The 21,919-nt window shown below is 43.0% G+C and overlaps 2 protein-coding genes across 3 annotated transcripts in view; both read left to right on the top strand.

Moving 5' to 3' along the window:
• LOC147452018 (uncharacterized) overlaps window positions 1-12,696 on the top strand; it is a 38,791-nt gene extending 26,095 nt beyond the window's left edge. The window contains exons 6-7 of one of the 2 annotated variants that reach the window (XR_015188856.1): window positions 11,000-11,829; window positions 12,400-12,696. Coding sequence is in view for 1 of the 2 variants with exons in the window: in XM_086517853.1 (XP_086373979.1) it covers window positions 11,000-11,500 (501 nt within the window). In the remaining variant the exon portion in view is untranslated. Of the gene's footprint in view, window positions 1-10,999; window positions 12,375-12,399 lie in introns of those variants that run through there. The other variant, XM_086517853.1, reaches the window with a different exon arrangement.
• A 7,368-nt stretch (window positions 12,697-20,064) lies between these two features.
• LOC147452017 (large ribosomal subunit protein uL6-like) lies at window positions 20,065-21,710 on the top strand. Its single transcript, XM_086517852.1, has 3 exons — window positions 20,065-20,540; window positions 21,206-21,328; window positions 21,422-21,710. Exons 1-3 carry the CDS (start codon window positions 20,178-20,180, stop codon window positions 21,503-21,505), a joined length of 570 nt encoding a protein of 189 aa, XP_086373978.1. The 5' UTR covers window positions 20,065-20,177; the 3' UTR covers window positions 21,506-21,710.
• The last annotated feature ends 209 nt before the right edge of the window (window positions 21,711-21,919 follow it).

Here is a 21,919-nt window from a genome sequence, read left to right as displayed (position 1 = left end):
TAAATAACTCATGTTTTTGTCTTATATGACTAGTCCTCTTTTTAATTGTGCACAAATTTAACTAGTATGCATGCTTAGAATCATGTTTGTGATGACGACGTCTCTCAAACACCAAGTAGAATTTGTCACTCGACTATGGGAGAATGAAATGGACTAAAAGAGCAGACATGCTTGCGGCAGCTATGTCTCCCAAGCACCAAATGGATTAGTCATCCATCTTGGAAAGATGTCGTAGGGTAAAAAGGGATCCTTTACCCACTAAGTACGATTGACTAATGACTAAGACTTTATCTCTTCTACCTCATAGTCGAGGACGACTATGATTTCAAGAGAGAGGTAATGTCATAAAATCTAATATCTAACTAACCCAAATGATTTTCTCATATTAAATTGATCACTTAATGTGGGAGAATAAACGGGAACAAGTGTTAAGATATAGGTATGTGCTTTTAGATCTATCTCAACACGGGGCCAATGTAAAGGGGCCCAAAAGGGAGATGGTCTATCAAAGAGCAAGGCTAACCAATGGAGCATAAGACCTTAGGGTTAGCTTCATTGAAGACCTCCAATAAATGTGTGTAAAAGTCCTTTTGACCTTAAGTAAGCTAGGGCTGAGCTTGAGGTGGGAACCCGGCCCAAGCTCGAGGTGCTTGTCCTGCTTGAGGTGTTTTTCATGCTTGAGGTGCTTGATTAAGATGCTTGAGGTGCTTGACTGGCTCCATGCTTGAGGTGCTTGACTTGCTGCATGATTAAAGTACTTGAGGTGCCTTGAGAAGCTTGCCTGAGATGCTTCTGGGAACCCCCCCTAGTTCAAGTGCTTTGTCATGCTTGGTGAGTAAGGTGCTTGATCACCTAAAAGTCAAAAGCATTCCTACAAGAGGGGAGGCGAGCCCTTTTCCTAGGGCCTAGAGAGAGAACACCCACTCACACACACAAGGGAAGCCCATCTTGAAGAGGCAGCAAGGACACATGTCAGGCCCCTACCCATGTTACCTTCATGTGTTGCTTGAAGCCTATTGGCTAGGCTTCAAAGGGGTCCAATGATAAATTACATGAATTATCTAATTGTTTTAGCATTTATCAAGTCCTCTCTCTCAAAGGGGAAAGGGGGACACTTGTCCCAAGGCTACCCATGTTGCTTGTAATGGCTCCTGCTTGTGATTGGCTAGGCCTGGAGGGGTCCAATGAGCTTCAGGCATGAGCTACAAGGGGGGGTCGACCCAAGCAAGCTAGGGGGGTGCCTAGGGGGTATACTCACCCACACACACTCACAAGCACTCTCATTGTGTGATATGCAAAGTGCAAGAGCTCCCTCTCCAAGCAAGTAGAGGTTGAGAGCCTACACCAACACTCTTGGCTATGGAGTGCAAATCCAACCAAGAGCCATGCTTCAATGCTTAAGCTTGCCATCTCCTTCTTCTTCATTACTATGCTATTATGTATGCTAGCAACAAGAGTATGATAAGTGAGGAACTAATTCTTTCTTCTACGAAATGTTTCTTCTTCCTCTTCCCTACCCTCATTCCCTGCTAGCTCTCTCCACCTTCGAAGGTGTTTGAGGTCTTGGGACTGAGGCTTGGGATAGTTAAAGCTTTCTTCAAGTTTATGTTATGTTTGTGGTGCATGAAGCCTTCCATCTTCATGGCATCACCTAGGTCACAAGGAACACAAAGACTGTATTGTAACAAGTCTCTCTTTATGGGAGAAATCATAATACAAATGCCTATTGGAGGGGGGACCGGCTCCACATAAATCCGGTCCTCAATTGTTGTCATGTTCTCTAAACTCTCTCTCTTGCAAAAGTATTGTCTATGCCAAGTTAACTAATTGCTATGATTATGTTGCTATCTTCAATTATGTCTACCCGCTATGCTCACAAAATCATTTCTTGAAAGTACTCTCATTAAATTCCGCTATTCTCAAATTGAATAGGCAAATTCCATTACATGCACAATCTCCAGGCTGCCTGTGGATGAAATCGCTAGGTCCTTGCAGATGCAAAAACGCTAGCCCTGCTGATGTGGGGTGTCTTGCTAAGAAGTTGCCTGTTGAGCAAGGTGCTCCTGCTGCCTCTTCTGACAGAAGGTGCTAGCACTAGGTTTGCTTATATACAAACTTAGCAAAATTGCCCTACCTACTTTCCAACAAAAGTCACTTAAAATAATAAGTGAAAAATATCAAAAATAGGGAAAATAGGTCTATGCACTGTAAAAATGCTCCTGATGGGTTCTGATGGAATCTGATGATCATGCTGTGTGCAACCAGAGGATATGCATCTAATCTAAGTGTCTGGACATGCACGGTCTGCGAACAGACTCACAAAAGTGCCAAATCACTTCCTATTCTAGATTGACTTGACTGAACTGAACCGTGATCATGCTGTAGCTTGTCCACGGACACATAGGGTTGGATGTGTCACGTGACAATAGTATCTGGAACCATCTTTACAGTGTGTGACTGCAGAAATTGCAAAAGCCATGCAAGTGTCCCTCATGCCACAAACCCATCATGAACTCCCACTCTGATCAGCAAAAAACAAACCGCTCTCCACACTAGCTTGGCACACGAGCAAACCCAAAAACAGCGCCTCGAGGATTCATGCTACAAAGTACATCGTTGGCAAGTCGGATCATGATCAATAATCTCACCCCAAGTGCCAACACGCAATCCTGCATGGATAATCATCCACATGAAATAGCATATCTGATGGCTGATCTTGATACTCCAAATGCATCGCCAAAATTGTCCCTAAAAGGCTCGAGAGATGCACTAATCTCGCCATACCTCTGACTGATGTGGATGGTGAGAAGGGTGTTGTGTCCTCAAGACGATCCTCCTCCCAAGGGATATAGTGTACTCAAAAAAGGAAAGAGGGGCCCCCTCAACCTCTAAAGAAGGCCATTGCCACTCACCAGTATCTTAGTCCAACTTCACCAGTGGCCATCCTTGCCAGAACAACCTCCAAAGCGGTGCTCCTCTGTGGTGAAAACAGGGTCAACACAAGAGCCCAACACGCTGCCAATGAGGATCTAGACGCTGATTAAGAAACACCTCACCCTAGATTGTTACCTAATGAGATTGGCTAGAAAGGGTTTCAAGTGCATATTGATCATGCGAGCAAACATATTATACACAGAGACATGAGAGTGATCGGTTTCCACTGTCGGAGGGACAATGTATCTCCGCCTTTCGGTATAAAAGAAATAAGTCCCGAACACCTTGAGGTAGCCATCTCTCCTGTGTCAGATATGTGTTGTAAACTTAAAAGCATGATAGGGCTGAGTGCATCCCAAAACTACAAAAAGAACTGTCTAGTCAACCCATCCTCTCAAGGACAAGAGGCACCATCTAGGCCAACCACCACGTCATGCATCTCTTGCATAGAGAAGGGGCTAGTTATGTATGGCACATAGTCTCTGTAACCACAAGCTCTACAGGAGACCAAACCTCTTCATCATCAGTAATCTGATCAGCAGTGAACAAATGCTCAAACTTATCTGAAGCTATGTCAAGGACCTCATCACTATCCCCGTGTAACCTATCTGCAAAATCACATAAGGCTTAACAGTAGCAAATTTGAATTTCTCAGTTTGAATGTGACTAAGTGTCTCTCTGCTGCACTCACCCAGAAACTCGTCTCTTGGAAAATCCTCGAGCTACCAGCATATGCAACTCAAACGGTCTTGTAACTCATGTTCCCTCTTGAACAGGCCTCGCCGCCTCTGCAGCTGTTTGTCTGCAAGCCTTGGAAGACATATTGATGGATGTAGCTAGATGGGACACGAGATCTACAAAACTAGTGCGTGTCCAAACATCTTGAATCAACTGAGGCAATGAAGCATCCTCTAACACCAAGTCAAGTATGCGCGATCCTAGAGGAAGTCTCAAATCTCAAATGCAAAGAAACTAGGGCATGATCAGAGAGCACTTTGCTAGGCCACACCCCACATAAAATCTATCTAGTCGCTCTTGCCAACGACCAAACTGACTTCTTAAACCCTACGAAAATTGCAATGGTTGTGGAGTGCGAGCTACATATGAAATATGACAAGCATCTGTACCAGAAATTGCAAAAATGAATTTGTCCCAAGCATCTCTCTCACATGGTGCTCATATGGTAAAGATGGGGCCTAACAACTCGCCAATCCTTAGTGGTCTTTACATTGCTGAAATCATTGCCAACGACCCAGGAATCCACAGTAGGCAATACATTTACAATGCTGCCAAAACTTTTCTCTCTCCTAAGCTGAGGTGGGGCATAGATGCAGATCACATCCACTAGAAATCATCAATCTCTAGAGTAATCCACATCGCTCTACCATGTACCAAAGTACCATGGTCATGTACACGATGGTGCCAACGGGGTCCCACATAAATGCATACACCAATACTAGAATACTAATGTCCAATCGCAGTTTCCCAAAATGTATGAGAATCCACGGGTAACAACTTGCACATCTACAATAATTGTCTATACATAATTTGTGCTCCTGCACAAGAAGTATATCCACATCTCTATCTACATGAGAGCGCAAATCTCTCTCAATCTCGGCCAAAGAAAGGGCACTATTTTGTGTTTCCCCTCAATGGAAGCAAAGGAGTTCTTGAAAAAGAGGCCAACTTTAAAGAAGACAAGTGTAGTTTTAAGAGATGATCTTACCTTGGCACAGCTAGCACACATGATGGAGGTCATGTTAGAGATCAAGGCGGCAAGGGAGAAGGAGAAGGTGGCTTTCTACAGAGGCGACTGTGTTGTGATTATGGAGAGCAAGGTAGGATCCGTACGTATGTATGGACCCGTATGATATGGTACGTCCGTACAGTACGGTGCCGCACTGTACAAGACCATTCTATACGGAAAAAATTTGTTGTAAAAAAACCTCAGCGTGTCGGTAAAATCTGGTTTGCCCTTCTTTAGCCTTATTCCAGTGCCTAATTTTGCAGACAAGTGAGCATAATATTCATCTACAGAGCCTTGCGCAGAGACTTCTCACGCGGTAAGTGACCCCGTCTCAACTCTCTCTCTCTCTCTCTCTCTCTCTCTCTCTCTCTCTCTCTCTCTCTCTCTCCCTTTGTCTCAGAGGTATTCTCTTACGAAAGCATGAGCATTTTTTTGTCGTTGCTTTCCAATGTGTAGGTGCACCATGCCTCGCAAACCCTATCCAATCTGGAACGCACACACGAATGTCATTGCGGTAGTGAATACAGGAGGGCAAGTTGGATTAGGATGGACTTGCATGTATTGTGGAAAGCAGAAGACAAGTACCTTGGCGTGTGTGTTGTGTCACAAGACGGAGCACCATGTGCGAACGGAAAAGAACAAACTGAACAGACTTTTGGCACTTCAATAACAACTGAATTGAAAGAGAGAGCACACGCAATACGAAGTGGCGGAATTCCACCCCAGAGAGTACTGGCTCCAACCCTTGGCGCCCTTTCGGTATTTCTTTATATTACTTGAACTCAGTACAATGCCGGTACTCGCGCTTTGCACCTTCACCTGGAAGAGTGCCAGAGAATGAGCCCTCTGCACATATTTAAAGGCCCTTGGCCTTCGAAAAGCAGTTTACATGAAAAGGTTCAAACTCAAAATCATCTAGCCCCAGATGCACTAGCGCCCAAAAAGCTGTCAGCGCGTTTTGCAAAAATCCATATAGGTGCCACGTCAACACAGCCAGCGTGGATTGCAGAAATCTGTCTGTACAGCTGTCACGTCATCAACTCACCACTTAAGAGATTGTGTGTGCGCGGTTCTGCTTTATTTTAATGCCTTTAGGTCCCCTGGCCCCATCGAACAAGGTCCCATAAGTTGGTGGGAATTTTTCTTTAAAAATAGGACACTCGGCAAGACTTTGCAAATGGGTAAAACTTCTTTTGCTGCTTTTGCTTCTTCACTGAGGGTTCAGGCTTCTCGGCCAGGATTTGCCGGTTGGCTCCGTTCTTCAGTGGCTTGACACGTAAGTAGTTTGTGACATCCTCCCTTCTTGAAAGAAAGTAATTCTCCACGATTACAACATATTTGCAAAACAACACAAGTTAGCTAAAAAATTTTCGAGGGTCATTCGAGGGACAATGAATTTTCTCATTTCAAATCGGAGCTCTTGATTTCTTGGGTTGTTGGCTTTTCAAAAGAATCTCATCCAATAAGGAGTCTCATTCAAGATTGGAACTCTTGATATCATGGGTCGTTGGTTTCCTAGAAGTATCTCATCCAATAAGGAATATTCAATGGTTGGCACATCACAATGCAACACAAATGCTCACATATGCATGTTACAAGACATAGAAACATGAAGCCGCCGATGAACGCTTCCCCTGCACATAACCATCTTGGTCCGGGCCGTGAGCTGTTCAAACACTCCCTCCTCACTCGGCATAACCTAAAAAGGTCCGGGCCGGGAAATATAGAGGCCTTTTACAACCAAACACCCCCCAGACAGCAGCATGTGTCGTTTGGAGGTTCTAGAGCATACAATCAAACGCTCCCCAGACATTCCGTCTGCATCGTTCAAAGGTTTTCCAGCATACAACGAAACACTCCCTAGACATCCCTTCTGTGTCGTTCCGAGGTTCAGACAATACCAAAACAACATTTCTCACTACTCCATCGGGAAGTAAAATCACCAATCAATGAAACCAGTATTAAAACCAGAGTCAAACAGTTCAAATCAGCACCAAGGCAGGTTTAAAACAGATACCATCCATTTCAAACAATACTTCCTCAAACAGAGTTCAAAAGTATCTAACACAAAACAACTAGAAAATTCATTCAAGTTTTTGTTCAGACATCCGAATTTTGAGGACGACTGGCTTGTCCTTCTGTATCACGGTAATTGTACGGTTCCGCATCTGGAGTGTCGCGTCATTCTTGTCATGCCAAGGAGACCGTCACAGTTGCCCAACTTCATGATGTGAAAATTGGCTTTTCCGTGATATCCTTGGATGGTTACTGGAAGAGCACCAATGATTGGTACCACTTTCTGAGTTTGCCATGTAGCCAGCTCGGCTTCAATTTCTCCACCCTCTGCATCATAATTCACTAGGTTTCTTCGGCTTGCTTTCGGGTTCATGTCCTGTTTCTTGTGGCACGTGCTCTAGACTTTGCAGTGCGCTGGCTGTTGCACTCGACATGCGGGCTGCTTTGCTGACATTTCAACAATGAAGTTGTCTACCACCTCTTGGCAAGTGTCAACTATGACACCATGAGTTTCTTTGAGCCGAGCCACAATTATCCACAGTCAGAGCGTCAAGATCCATGTAGAGAGCAGGTGTGGGCACAAATGCCTTGTTTAGTTTAGAGTCACTACCGAGGCACTAGGTGGCCGAGTGCTGCTTTCAGCGGATCAGAGTTGTGGGCAGCAGTCAAAGCAGCATACCTAGGCGGGTATGGTCCTACATGGTTATCTAATCAAAGGACACTCCCATATTCTCAATGGGACAGCCTGGTAAAGACATGAATCAGAAATCGACTACGTAACATAAAAGAGATCACCAGAACTTACAATAGGAAGGGAAGCCAGTTGGCAAACCAAAAGGTGAGAGTGTGGTTCAGGAATATAGATGGTGATCGTGCGGTGTGGAATGGGAATAGAGAGAGGGGGGCAATTAACTGCACAATGCAAAGTCGTCCAGCAGGTGTAGGGACAGCACGATGCAGGGCCCGTTTTTTGCTAGGGGAAAAGAGGGGAGCATCCCACCAATTAAAAGACTAAAAAGTGTATCAAGGGGAATATCCCACACCGAAAGAGAGTTTTTAAGAGGTTTTCTTTAAATAAAAAGTAACCATTGGGTCAAGCTATTGCATCAAGATCAGGAATGCTGCCCGTGTAAAGGCGATTTACTACAAGTAGGTAGCTACCAGGTAAGGTAAAGTTTCTAAGCTTAAGGCCAGTGTAAAGGTGTGAACACTTAACTGGTAGTGAATAATCCATTGGTAGGTTAATTGTCCTAGATAAGCCCAATCACCAGCAATAGTAAAATGGTGTGTGTGAGAGAGAGAGAGAGAGAGAGAGAGAGAGAGAGAGAGAGAGAGAGAGAGAGAAAGAGAGAGAGAGAGAGAGAGAGAGAGAGAGAGAGAGAGAGAGAGAGAGAGAGAGAGAGAGAGAGAGAGAGAGAGAGAGAGAGATATGATATGATATGATATATTAACGTCTTCAAAAGGCCAAAATGACCTATGAGACCATCAGATACAAAGCGGTGAATCTAATACAATGTCTGAAGGACAAGTACAAAAAATGAAAACTGAAAATGAAGTGTGAGTTATGAAATGTGAAATGTGAAAATGTAGAAAAGGCCCTCAATGGCAATCTGGGTGTCGTGCTAGAATGCCTCTGATCCTCTGCTGGAGTCTCCGTCGATGGAGTGTGCTCCTGTGTCTCGGTCGTGGTCGTCTCGATCTCCCGAGCTCAGTCGCCCTGTCAATGAGGGTGCCTCTGGTATGAATGCGGGTACAACCCTGTGCTGGTGGTTGGTCTCTTGGCTCCCTTGATCCAAAGAAGTCTGTGATCTGTCTCTGCGACTGTCGTACTCCATGTCTCCCCAACAGACTATCTCTATGTCGGTGTAGCTCAAGTAGATATAAGCCAAGGCATCTCTGGTCCTGATACCTCATGACTCTATCTAGGGGTCCAAAACCCTCCCTGAATAAGCAATGGAAGCGCCCTCGTATCTCATAATACACAATGTAGTGGCATATGTAGTGTAGCTCTCTCTCTGGCTCTCTACCGCATAGTTGACATATCCTAGACTCTGGTGGTATCCCTCTGAATCTACCCGTCTCAATCTCCAGCTGGTGTGAGGATGTGCGAATCTAACCAATAGCACATCGCAGACCATGAGGTAAATGAGTGTCCATGTAGTTTGGACGAGTCACAAACCCATCTCCTGAAAGTTGGAGAAGGTGCTCTTTGTAGAAAGCCATCTTCGTGCCCAACTCCTTTATCGGCTCTACCCATGTCCTCCTGGTGTCCAACTGTATAAGATCCTGACGAATGAGTCTAGTGATCTCCATCCGTGTGACTGGCAGGGAGGGTGCATCCAGGGAATACTGAAAGGGAGGCAATCTATCCATGCTGAGACCATGCCTCTGAAACCATGAGGTCATCTGTGCATACCAACATGATGCATCTCCCTGCATCGCTAACTGTCTAGAGGACTCAAGAGCCAGTCTAGTATATCTGCCTCTATGTGTATCCCATAGACTGTGCATAAAGGACACTGATCTGGTAAGAGCCTCAATCTCTATAGGAGGGGCGGCTACCTCCGCTCAAATAATCGCATGTGGTACAGAGGCCTTGGCTCTAATCATCCGGGATATCATAAATACCAAGGGTCTCTCCATGTTCCTCCAACTGTCATGATTCACAGATGGTCCCCAAACTTGGACCCCATAAAGCATAGCTGAAGCAACCAAAGTATCAAAGAGCCATAGTTTTGTTCGTGGTTCTTGAAACTGAACCTGCGAACACATCCTCTCTAGCCCTCCCAATGCCGCATAGGCTCTGGATAGTCTAGTCTCTGCTGCTCTCCTCAGGGTAAACCTCGGTCCCGTGAATACCACCCCCAGATATGTATATTCATCTGTTTACTCCACAGTGTCCTGGCCATAAATGAGTGTAGGTGCCGATCTCTTGAGTCTTGACCCATTGTGATGTGGTGTTAAACACCATAACCTTGGTTTTACCAAGGTTCACAGACAGTCCACTATCCTCTGCAAAGTTGTGCAATGCATCCAAATGTCTTTGCATGCCCTCTGGCGACTCTGACATCAACACAATATCATCAGCATATAATAATAAAGGGATCCATGTCCCTGCCAGCTGAGCGCCTCTGTCACCCTCTCTGTCAATGTAGTCAGAGACCTCATCTACATACATACCAAAAAGTGTAGGGTACAGAGGACACCCCTGTTTCACTCCAATAGTGGAATGAACAATGTCAGAAATCCCCTCAGGAGTGCGTACCTGGCCAGTCACTGAGCCGTATAAAGCCATGATCCCCCATATGACCTCTGTGGGTACTCCCAACTTCAGTAGCCTGTGCATCAATCTGGCCCTCGGCACTGTGTCAAATGCCTTGCGGAAGTCCACAAAGCAACAATACATCCGTCTGCAGTGTGCCCGACCCTCCTCAATAATGGCTCTGAGTGTAAGAATATAGTCTAGAGTGGAGAAACTCCTCTTGAATCCAGCCTGTCCTGCTGCTCGTATGCCCTCATTTTCTGCCCATTTACTCAGTTGCTGTTCAAGAATGGATGCATACAACCGTGCCAATGTGTGCCCTATCATAATAGTATGGTAGTTCCCTGGCACCGTGGGGTCCCCTGCCTTGAAAAGAGGTACAATAGTAGATAATCTCCAGGACTTGGGTAGTCTCTCACACATGACACGGTTAAACAACCGCGCAAGAATCTCTGACAGTAAATCTTTAGCATGTATCAAGTGCTCTGCCACCAAACCATCATGATCATATGCTCTCCTAGTCCTCATCCTGTCAATGGCGTTCTTCACCATCTCAGTGGTAAAGAGGTACTAGTGGCTGCACATGGCTCTAGAGGGTCTGGTAATGGTGGTTGCCCAGGTACTGTATATAATGATGCTGCATATTGACCCCAAATCTCGGGAGAGGTAATCACTGGAGGAGGTGAGTGCTCATGGAAGAGACGCCAGGCCTCACCTGAATCTCGGCTCAAAAAGAGCTGATACAAATCACGTTCCATCTGGGCTAAAAAGGCCCGCTTCTTCCGAGACTGTCTATATGTAATGACTCCAAGTATAAGCTCGCTCTGAATCTGAACTCTCATCTCTTTGCACTCCTCATCATACCAACTATTCTGAGGCATGTTCCCAGAACGTCTTCTCTGATCAGGTTGAGTGTGTGGGTATGCCTCTGCTGCTGCCCCATGCAAGATCTCCGTCAATAAAGAGAGAGAGAGAGAGAGAGAGAGAGAGAGAGAGAGAGAGAGAGAATGAGTTTAAAACAAACTTGCATTGCTTTGCAGATACCAACAAGCTTTGACAGTGTTTTGAGTGACTCCTGGAAGTCACATTTTAAGCAATTAAAACAGACGCTTTACATCGAACCCAGCAAGACCATTGAATCAGAGTCCTCACTTCGCACCAGCAGAAGTAAGCTGGAGCACAATCTACAGCGGAAGGTCGATAGATGCGTTGCTAATCTCCTTGTCCTGAGGGGTAAGGATGCTTCTGAGGCAGACATTTCGTTATTTGATGATAAGGCTTTGTATCCATCATGGTCAAAGGACCCACTAAAGCTTGCTTCCAGTTCAATTCCTTTGGGAAGGTACGACAAGTTTGCCAGCTTATTGAGCAATTGTCATTCTGCTATAGCTCCTGCCGGGCATGCACTTTCAAGGGCACAGACCATGTATGCTTCTAAGGCCTACATACATCACTATGCCAAATATGGATTAAGCCTAGATGACTTTGGAACATCCTTTGCTGCAGTTCAGGACGTTCTTTCTGATTACATGGATCTCTAATATAGCACTTCAATTATCCCCCAAAGACATGGAGGGCCCTTGCAAAATTAGCCATGTATCATTGTTGTAGGCAATGGGTGCGTACCATCAGGCAAGAGCCATGCATAGGATCATAAACTACCTCGATGTTGAAGCAATTTTTATGCAGATAAGTCGATCCTTCTAACCAAATCCCTTTTGCTATGTCTTCAAGGTGGAATGCGGCCAGTCCGCAAGCATAGGTCTCAATCAACCAACAAAAAATGAATTAGTCATCACAAAAGACAAGCCATCTCCTAAGTTGGAGCTTAACTAGCAAGATTGATTAGCTTGCTATTAACCCTTGCAAGGTAGTCTACTTGCATGATTCTGTACTATGTTCTTATTGAATGTTTTTTGCTTTCGTGAAGGCTCTTCGGGTCATGGTTAAAGCCCCAAAAGCTTTAGAACCATAATTGTGCATCTTGCATAAGCACCTTCTTTGATTGTTTATCGACTACAAGATCTAGGGAATGATATCATTAGAAAATTTTAACGTTTGGCAATGTTTTTCATCGAGAATATACCCTAACCTGATTTAAGTCTCACCTTGATGTAGTCGTATACACTTCAATTATTTGATGTCAATTGCATTACCTTCCATTCCATGGTTCTACTTCATGAAAAGAATATGATATTGTTAAAACATGCAAAAATTGTCTTTTGAGAAACCAAGTCCTTGTCAAACGCGAATGCATATTATGGAAAGATGAATGCATCATAACCCATTGCCATAATTGCGTAAAGATACTCTTATTTTGCAATAGACTCAAGAAATACACTTTAAGTTGGTCATGGTTGAGTTCCTAGCATGAATATTGCATAAAAAACTGCAGTCATTGATCCAGTAACAAAGGCAACATCTCACTTGAGTTACACAGGTATAGAGACACTTTACTGGGGAGAGCTAGAGAGAGGCAGTCCCAGAGACACATTACAGATTTCTTTTCACTAGATATGGGACAGCCAGAGGAGCAGCCACCACTGCAGAGCTCGTCCCACACTCATTCGACCACTACTGGCACTCTCATCGACCGAGCATTGGAGCTACAGAGATACAGACGACCGCGACTGAGGAGAGGAGCTACACAGCATCGACGGAGACTACAACAGAAGATTCGAGCCATACTCTCTCGACATCCAGAGTGCAGATGAGGATGGATCCTCACCATTTCTTCCATCTTTGTTTCTCACACTGTTACATCCAGTTTACCGGGTACCTATTGTATCAGCTGCTACACCCACGTAGTTTTAGATTGTAGTAGTAGTAGTAGTATTTTGTTCCACTTCTAGTTCTTTTGTACCCAGACATGGTATTAGATTCACTATTTTGTAACTGATTGGTCTCATAGGTCATTTTGGCCTTTTGAAGACGTTAATATAACATTTCATTTCATTTCATTTCTCTCTCTCTCTCTCTCTCTCTCTCTCTCTAATAACAAGTCTTGAGTTCAACTCTTCTCGTCTGATAGATATTTAAGGTCTCTTGGGGTAGTTTCCTACGACGTTAAAATTCTCTTCTTCTTCTTCTTCTTCTACATTGTGTTGTTGGAATTGCAATAAGCCACAATGGAGAAATGGTTGAAACACAAATCTACCGACCCTTGCTACATTAGTTAGAGAAACCAGAAGGGTGAAAAAGAGGGAGCTTTTGCCCATAAAAAAGTACGAGGAAGGTTTGGCTTTAGTTAATGACAAAGCCATCATCATGGCAATATTTTATTTGGAATGAATCTCAAAAAATTGGCCTCGATAATGTGTGTTTGTGTGTGTGGATAGAGAGACGAACGTTTGAATTCAGCTGCTCAAACCTTCAAGTTAGTCTGCTAAAGTCTCATAGTTCTCATTGTGTTAGTATTTGTACAAAAAGGTAATTTCTAGTCCAGAATTGTGGCAAGTATACAAAGCTTGGTTTGCTTGAGTTCTTAGGGTGAATTTGTATACAATAGTGAGCAAGTATATAAACGCAAGGTTTTTAGTGCATGTTAAATTCCAGTACGCCTTTTAACAGCCCCTACAAGCGCAGAAACAGATGGCACCCGAGTTGTCGGAAATGGGTGAAATTCGAGCCTGTCTATTAGAGGTTTTTGAAGGTGCACGGAATGCTTGGGAGGGGCAGGAACCCACTACTAAAGTGCTTATTCCTGTCCAAGCCCTCATGACCCAGTTGCTCAATATGCTTTAAATGCAGTTATTTTGTTCCTTCCATGCAAGATGCCTACTGCGCAAAACATGGGTCAGTGGGTAGACTTCTTGCTTAAACATCAAGCAGTTCGAGGCGTTTACTTCCAGCCAGAGGATTCTATGATGTTTTATTGGCAGACACTGATGCTCGTAATATGTTGCTTGAGTTATCTCCTTTGTTTTTTGGTACTCAGATGACACATGTATTGTCATGGGCTCTTACCAAGGACCACCAAAGCCTCATCCATCATAAGTGCCCTGTATGGGTGGAAATAGTTGACTTTCCATGCACTTAGCGACACTTTCTTCCTATGCTCGCTTCTAGAATGGGGGAAGTGATTTGTCCTTCCAAACTTGATGCAAATACAAATCGCTTTTGTGTGCTTTGGGATACTGATGTTCCCACCCCTGAAGGCATCACTGACAACTCGGGGGTTTCACTGAGAAACACCCTTTTAAGCTCAGATAGGGAAAATTTGTAAATTCATGTTTCCGCTGTGGAAAACGTTGGACATATGCAGTCTGAATGTCCTTAGTCTATTTTGTAACCTCCTACTTTTAACTATCCCTCAACTTGTGGTTTCGAATGAGAAAGAAGCCCCTTATTCTAGATCCCCCACTACTGCGGCTTCTATGTAGCCTGATGCTCTACCTTTGGATAAAGGCAAGGTCAAATTTGCGGCTTCTCCAAATCCTCCAGGTAAAGGAAAGCCTGTATTATCTATTTATGAGACCACGAATAAGGGGAAAAATGTGGATTCAGGTGAAGTATCTCCTTGGGTGAACCCCAAGAAGACACAACTCTCATCTCGCAATTATGTACCTCCTGAAGTGAAATCAGCGGGGCAAAAACCTCTTCCTTGTAATGATAATCGCACACTTGCAGATGCATGGAATAAGGTGGTGCACTCTTACAGAGATACAATGGTTCATGGGACCTCTTTATCACCTACAAGCTTTGCTTCCTTTGAGATAGACATGCTGAATATTGTGGTTGAGTCGTGGGCCATTGATGTTGATGTGCTTATGGGCACATCAACCTAGTCCCTTCCTTCCTTTGCATCTGTACGTATCTCTTGAATGCATAGTTGTGTTAAATGCATTTCATATATTGTGCATGGGTTATGTAACCCTCATAAGTGGAGATTAACCTGGCACTATGTACATACATGTAAGGCAGACATTGTGGTTTTGCAAGAACATAATCAACATGAGTATGCTGGCCAATGCTCGTATTTTGCGAGGTATTGGATAGCTTATGCTAGTTTATTAGGCTTTTCAGGTGTTTGGATTATGGTTAGGCATGAGTTGCCGCTAGTTTTGGGGTATAATGATCCAACAGGTTGTTGAATGGTGGTTTAATGTATGATCAATGGCCAGATCTACGAATGTGGTGGTGTATATGCACATACGGCCTTGGGCATGAGATGTCTTCTTATCCATGGCTTTCAAATGCGCTAGTTTGTGGTGAAGGCACTTACTTTAACAGATAACACCACAGGACATTTGCACATGCTGAGTACGGAATTGCAGGCATGGACAAATCTCATTACATACACATGGATGTTGGACTTGTGGATCCTTTTGCATCCCAATGTTTCAGGGTACATGTTTCATCATAATGCTCATTCTGCATATCGAGCAAGATTAGATCGGTGGTATGTCCTCAACATGCAACAATTTGATGAGTTTGTATGCGAAATGAGAATAGACCATTCTTTGATTCTATCTGATCATGCTCCCGTTGTGATGTTGTTGCGCTTTGGACAACTACACTATGACCAACCTCTTTCTAAGAAATGTCTGCTCCACATCAACAATGCATATCTTTCGCATGAAGCATTCCGTGGGATGATTTATCATGTTATTCCCCCTCTAGTCGCCCAAATGCATCTTGATCCTGATATTGCCTGGGTTCGCTTTGTTGCCCGTGTGCAAAGTGTAATTCAGGATTATGGAAAGCATTACATGTTTCAATTATGTGGTGATGTTGAAGATGCCAAGCATGTGTATCAACAGCTCCAACTCTTAGTAGACACATGTTTGTTGTCTGAAAATAAATCAACAGCTCTTTGTCATGCCCGAGTGTGTCTATAGCATAATGATAAACAAAAATTGGACAAATGGCTTGCCATCGAGCGTTTGTAAATAACGGATGTGCCTCGAAATAGTTTTCTAAGCACTTGCATCATTCAAGGGCTTCTCAAACTATTAAGCGAGACACGCTCCGACCAGGCGCTTGGACAACCTCAAAACGTGATCTTGTGGTGGATGCCATGGTTTTCCATTTTAGGAATGTTCTTGTCGCTCCCCTCGCGGCATCTGCTGAGGTTCTCATGCATGTCAACTTTTGTTGTCTACGGTGCATTCAATTATCTCGCCTCAAGATGCTTTAGCCATGGAGGTGGATTTTACAGAAAATGAATTGCGCTTAGCATTGCTTACTCTCGGACGATGGCATCCACCTGGTTGGGATGGCCTCACTATAGAATTTTTATCTCCTTTTGGGAGCCTTTGAAAGAACCTTTGCTCTACATGATGGATTGCATTGGCGGTGAATTACTCTTATGCCAGTTATATATAAAATCTTGGCCAAAATGATTGTCACACCTTGTCAAGGATCCTCTTATGTAAGGTATCCATTCTGCATAGTATGGGTTCATTCCTCGTCGCGCCAAATTTTGGGTAATCTGGCTAATGTATTGATTGGAATGGAATATTCCAACTATACACGGAATTAAAGGCATTTGATATGGTGCTCTAGGATTTCATTGCCGCCACAATGTGCGCACTTGGATTTGGTCCAAAGTTGACCAATGTTGTATGCTTTTTGTACGTTCACAGTACGTCTTTAGGCCTTCTTGATGGTGAGTTGTGATTGAACCTTGGCCTCTTGGATGCTCTGTCAAACAGGTTTGTCTACTTAGGACCTTGTTGTATGCCATTGCCACTCACCCTTTATTATTGCATTTGGATCACTTGACTTCGCTTGGTTGTCTTCACAGGCTGAAATTACCCAATGGCACTGACTTTACATGACAACCTATGTTGATGATTCCTTGTTCATGCCCCGCAATAACCAGGAGGATGTGCGACAAATTTTGCAGGCATTGGATATATTTGGTCTGGCAGTAGGCCTTAGGGTCAGCTTTCAAAAATCCAAACTCTTGCCTCTTGGTGTTTGTGACTGGCATCATCTTTTGTGGCTTGGCGAAATTATTGATCTACATGTAGTGGTTAGACACTTAGGATATCCTATTAGCTGGCACGTAATTAATACCCAGCAAGGTGATTGGGTCATGCAACGATTGAATGGCAAATTGCACTATTGGAAATAGTCTACATGGCTCTACATGTTTGACTTTGTATTGTCTAAAGCATCATGATGGAATATGTTCAGTTTTACTTGATGCTGTTGCACTGGCCTTGCTATTGCTTATGTTAGATATTGTATCTCACTTGTGGCGCACTAGTTCTCATAAGAACGGTCTCCGTTTGTTAGCAATGGAGAAAATTTGTACTCCGAAGCATCTTGGGGGGTTGAATATTTTGGACCTTTGGCGCCATGCATTGGCAAGTAAGGCTATGTTATTACCTACTCTTGCACAATAGTCTTAGCCATGGACAATATGGTTGCTGATTTATGTCAGCATGTTACCACTCCCGCCTTTGGTCATTGGCAGACTTCCCTTTGGAAGATTGTGTTTGGCAAGATGATCGGTCATATTCCTGGATGCTCGATCACCTCCATTTTTCTCTCTGCTTGGAAAGTTGTTATAGATCATCTCTCTTAGCATGGCAGGCAGCAAGCACAAGCTTAGCCCTGGCTTTCACCCAAGGAGCACGGTTCTGTTGTCTTGAATGCTTTGTTTTTTACTCACATCTATGCCATCACGCCGTTGTTTGTTGTCCTCTTGAGCCTTGGCACTATAGCTTCTGCCATCGACAATTTTGCACCAACGGCAAATGTTTTCAACCTTAATCATTCAATTGATCACATTTTTAAATGCAATAAAAGCCGTCTTATTCACATTAAGAGGTTATTCACATTAAGAAGCTAAGCTATAATAATTTTTCCTCGAGCACTATTAAAGGAGGAGCACTATCCACTTCTTCTTTCAGGTCATTTGCTTTTATTTTGTAGCCCAACTGTGTGACGGGTTAGGCATTGCCAAGAGAATATCTCTTCGGTAAGACCTCCCGAGTATCATGGGCAAAGACACTCTCACCGTATTTTATGGGAACGGGTTCCACACATGGCAAGCTAGAGTTAAGGGCTACTAAATGCGTAAAAACTTGTGGTCAATTGTTTGCTCTCTAGGAGAGAACGAGAGGATAGAGACTAGAGCTAGTGAAGCCAAATTTAAGGAGAAAGATGGACAAGCCCATTGGATAATAATCATGTACATTATTTGGATAAGTGTAAGACCTCCTATGAGGCATGGCTTAATTGAGAGAGGCATTTTGGTGCCAAAGCCAAAAGATGTAAAATAGATTTAAAAATGCAATTTTATGGTATTGCAGTCTTTAGACTTCATTTCACGTAGTCTTCATGGGTCATGGATGTATATCATGCAAGGCATGAATTCCTCATGGAAAGAGGTAAGAGGGCAATCCCATGGCTAGGATTATCCGTACACATATAAAGTGGCCACTCTAGTCAAATCTCAATTGCATATGAAGTAGACACCTATAGTAAACAAGAAAAGAGGAATTTTCTCAAGTGCGTATAAAGTGGATACTAGAGTAACAAGGTGAGGAGGCACAAAGGGCCTACACCTGCTAAGTTAAGGGGGAGATGAGATTTATGGAGAGTGTATTTAAATGAGTGCCTACAGTCACATGGAATTTTTGTTGGGTTTTAATGTAAAATTATATCATTCATAATCACAAATGGTTTATATATTAAAAAAATCTTCACGTAAATAACAAGGTGAAAAGTGCACATTATTATTTGAAAACAACATAAAATGAAAGGGAAAAAATAAAAACATTACACGTTGCACATTATCATTCGAAAACAAAACAAAATGAAAAAAATGAAATAAAAACACAATGAAAAACTAAAACAAAAGAATACTTTTATACACTCATAACAAAGAAATAGATTTAATAAACATAGAAAATAATAAAACAATTTAATGAAATGAATCTTTGTGAAGTACTTAAATGAAAGGACTCTTTACAAATCAAAATATTAAAAAAATATTGATCAATAATTCATATCATGGATCAAATTTCTATAAATATTTTTAAATATTTGTTCTCTAAATCTTTTTTAGCATGCCAAATAGTGATTCACATCATGGATCAAATTTCTATGAATACGTTTTAATCCTTTGTTCTCTGAACTTTTTGAGCATGCCAAAAAAATGAATGCAGATTTGAGAAATAGCATTTGAAAAGATATGATGTTTTCCGGGGCCTCTTCAAGACCTCTGCGACCAAGTGACCCGTTGGTGCTCACGGATGTACTTTGTCACCTCGCACAGGAGTTGTGCGATTTGCCAAAAGAAAGAAGAGACTTCTGAGGTTTTCATTAGGGACACCTATCAAACAATCAACATTGAACGACCTTCACCCATATGGATACTAAGGCATTTACCATGCCAAAAAAGGCAAGCAAACGAGAAGGGTCAATGGACAAGACTTCCATCTTTGGCTATGTCTCTTGAGAGCTCAATAGTGGGGGAAAATTTATGGTTCAACATAAAATCATTTGCTTCACACCGCCATCCTTTTTGCATAGTGAGCCCCACATTCTTTCAACAAATGTTTTGGCAACTTGTTACCATACTATTTAAGTGACTTCGAAACCCAACTTTGTCATTGCCACCAAGGTTAATTTTTAGCCGTTTTCTAGTTTCCATGTTTTAAGATAAAAATGTAAGACTCTACAAAAAATACTATGATATAGCCCCAAATTTAAAGGGTACGGGTGCCCATAAAAATTAGCCATGATGGTCAAATCTCTTAGCACTATATACATCGTCTTTCCTATGAATCATAATCCTTAGAGATATCCGTCCACAACATTGAAGGAAGATTCACATAGCCTTTGGGATATTCTTTTAATTATTTTGAATGTTGATAATAGCTCAATAATAATTCTAACTAGCAATTCCAAATTTTTATCAAAGGCAATGCCCTCGTTTTCTATAGACGACCTTGTTTTTTAAGACAACATCTCCTTTATTCTCTCCTATAAAACATTAAAAATGTTTGCACACCCCAGCCCAACTTGGGATTTTACAATTTAAGCCGGTTAAATATACACTTCAGGCAACTTGGAGGGTTTGAACTCTGCACCTCCGTCTGCCGGGGTGCAAGAAAAAAATGTAAACCCTAACGCTATAAACAGGTTTTGTGGTGCGACAACGAAGTTCTTTCGGGAGCCATTTTTGCGCACAGGCAGTCGCAGAGAGCTAGGTTTCCATAGTCGCTTAGAGCAGCCAATCCTCAAGGCCTAGCAGCTATGAAGACGATCTTGGCTTCGCAAACCATGGACATCCCAGATGGGGTGAAGGTGGAGATCAAGGCCAAGCAGATCCGTGTCACAGGCCCCCGCGGCCAGCTCACCCGCAACTTCAAGCACCTCAACCTCGACCTGCAGATGATCGAAGACGGCAAGAAGCTCAAGGTCGAGGCCTGGTTTGGCTCCCGCAAGACCATGGCTGCCATTCGCACTGCCCTCAGCCATGTGCAGAATCTCATCACCGGTGTCACAAAGGGTTACCGCTACAAAATGCGTTTTGTGTATGCCCACTTTCCGATCAACGCCATTATCTCCTCTTCCAATAATAACATTGAGATTCGGAACTTCCTGGGTGAGAAGCGGGTATGTACTTCTGCCCCTGGTGCATGCAATGAGATGAATTTGTCTTTACACCTAGTAGCTAGTAGGCAGAGAACAGGAAGAGCAAGCAGTTGAATAGTTTGTCTCTGCTTATCTGCAAGTAGAGATTTTCTAATGGGATTCTTTTGAAGGCTCAACGATTTCCTATGATTCTATTGTGTTTGTCTATGGGGAATCTGGTTTGATACACTGCTTGGATTATAGTTTTAATGAATTCAAGATCGTAGCTGTCCGTGTAATGTTGTTACCAACCTACATGGTTCGGAGACGAGCAAAAGAGCTTATATCATGTGTTTAAGAAATTGTGGAGTAGGGCAGTGTGTCAAATAGTTTCAGGCTGGGCTCCTTGGAAATAAGAGGGTATAGAGTAATTTAAGACTGCTTATCCCAGGGTTGCTGGAAATTTTGATTGATCTTATGTCTGTGTTTGTGTCGCCTCAGATACCCAGCTTCAGTATGTAAGGCAGTCTGTAACCTTGTGGCTTGGGTCTGTAGATGCCCATCTCTTTGACTTGGGCATGAACACTTGGACTATATCAATTGTTTAGAGCAACACAAGGAATGTATGTGAAAGGATGCATTGCGTCGGTCTGAAATAATTTATTTATGGTTCTCCCTTTGATGGCGTTGCCATATTTTTTGTGCAGGTGAGGAAGGTGGATATGTTGGAGGGCGTTATTGTTACGCGAGCGGAGAAGGTTAAGGATGAACTGATCTTAGAAGGCAATGACATTGAGCTTGTTTCACGATCATGTGCCCTGATCAACCAGGTTCAGTTGGATGTTTTACTTTGCTTATTGTGTGCTGCTGAATTGTGCTGGCTACATTGAACTGGTTTCTGACAAGGTATTATTTGTCTGCAGAAATGCCATGTGAAGAAGAAAGATATTCGTAAATTTTTGGATGGTATTTATGTCAGTGAGAAGGGAACGATTTCTGAGGAGTGAGCAGCAGTTGCTGGTGTAGCAGGCGAATCTAGGGGGACACTTCACCATGAGTCTAGTTATGAAGCCAATACTTGTCCTTTTTGTAACGGCACCAAGGGATTGCGTATTCAAAAAGCCTCTTCCTTGGTGTTTTTGTAGGGAGAAATGCTGTTTGAGTAGTAAGTTAAATACCTTGATTTTGAAGAGAAAAAATCTGAGTTTTTTATTTGGGTTTTCAATGAATGTTTTTTTTTTCATGTGGAATATTCAGGTTTCTTTGACTTCTGAGTAATCAATTACATCTGTGCTTGATGTGACTATTGAAGCCTTGGTAAATTCCCTTCTGTCTCCGCAGCTTGTTATTCTTTATCAGATGTTTCAGGGTGCAGAAAATGTAGCTTAGCATCTTCGTCTGGTATTTCCCTCTTGCTACCA

This window comes from Adiantum capillus-veneris, chromosome 8 (genome assembly GCF_014529385.1).
Source record: "Adiantum capillus-veneris isolate H3 chromosome 8, ASM1452938v2, whole genome shotgun sequence".
Lineage (NCBI taxonomy): Eukaryota > Viridiplantae > Streptophyta > Polypodiopsida > Polypodiales > Pteridaceae > Adiantum > Adiantum capillus-veneris.
Note: the sequence above shows the minus strand (reverse complement) of the source record. Positions and strands in the feature narration are given on the sequence as shown.

Bases quoted from the DNA above. Each gene is read 5' to 3' on its own strand.
- LOC147452017 (XM_086517852.1), top strand. From the start codon at position 20,178: ATGAAGACGATCTTGGCTTCGCAAACCATGGACATCCCAGATGGGGTG. The intron at 20,541-21,205 runs GTATGTACTTCT...TTTTTTGTGCAG, and splicing joins ACTTCCTGGGTGAGAAGCGG to GTGAGGAAGGTGGATATGTT. The intron at 21,329-21,421 runs GTTCAGTTGGAT...ATTTGTCTGCAG, and splicing joins CATGTGCCCTGATCAACCAG to AAATGCCATGTGAAGAAGAA.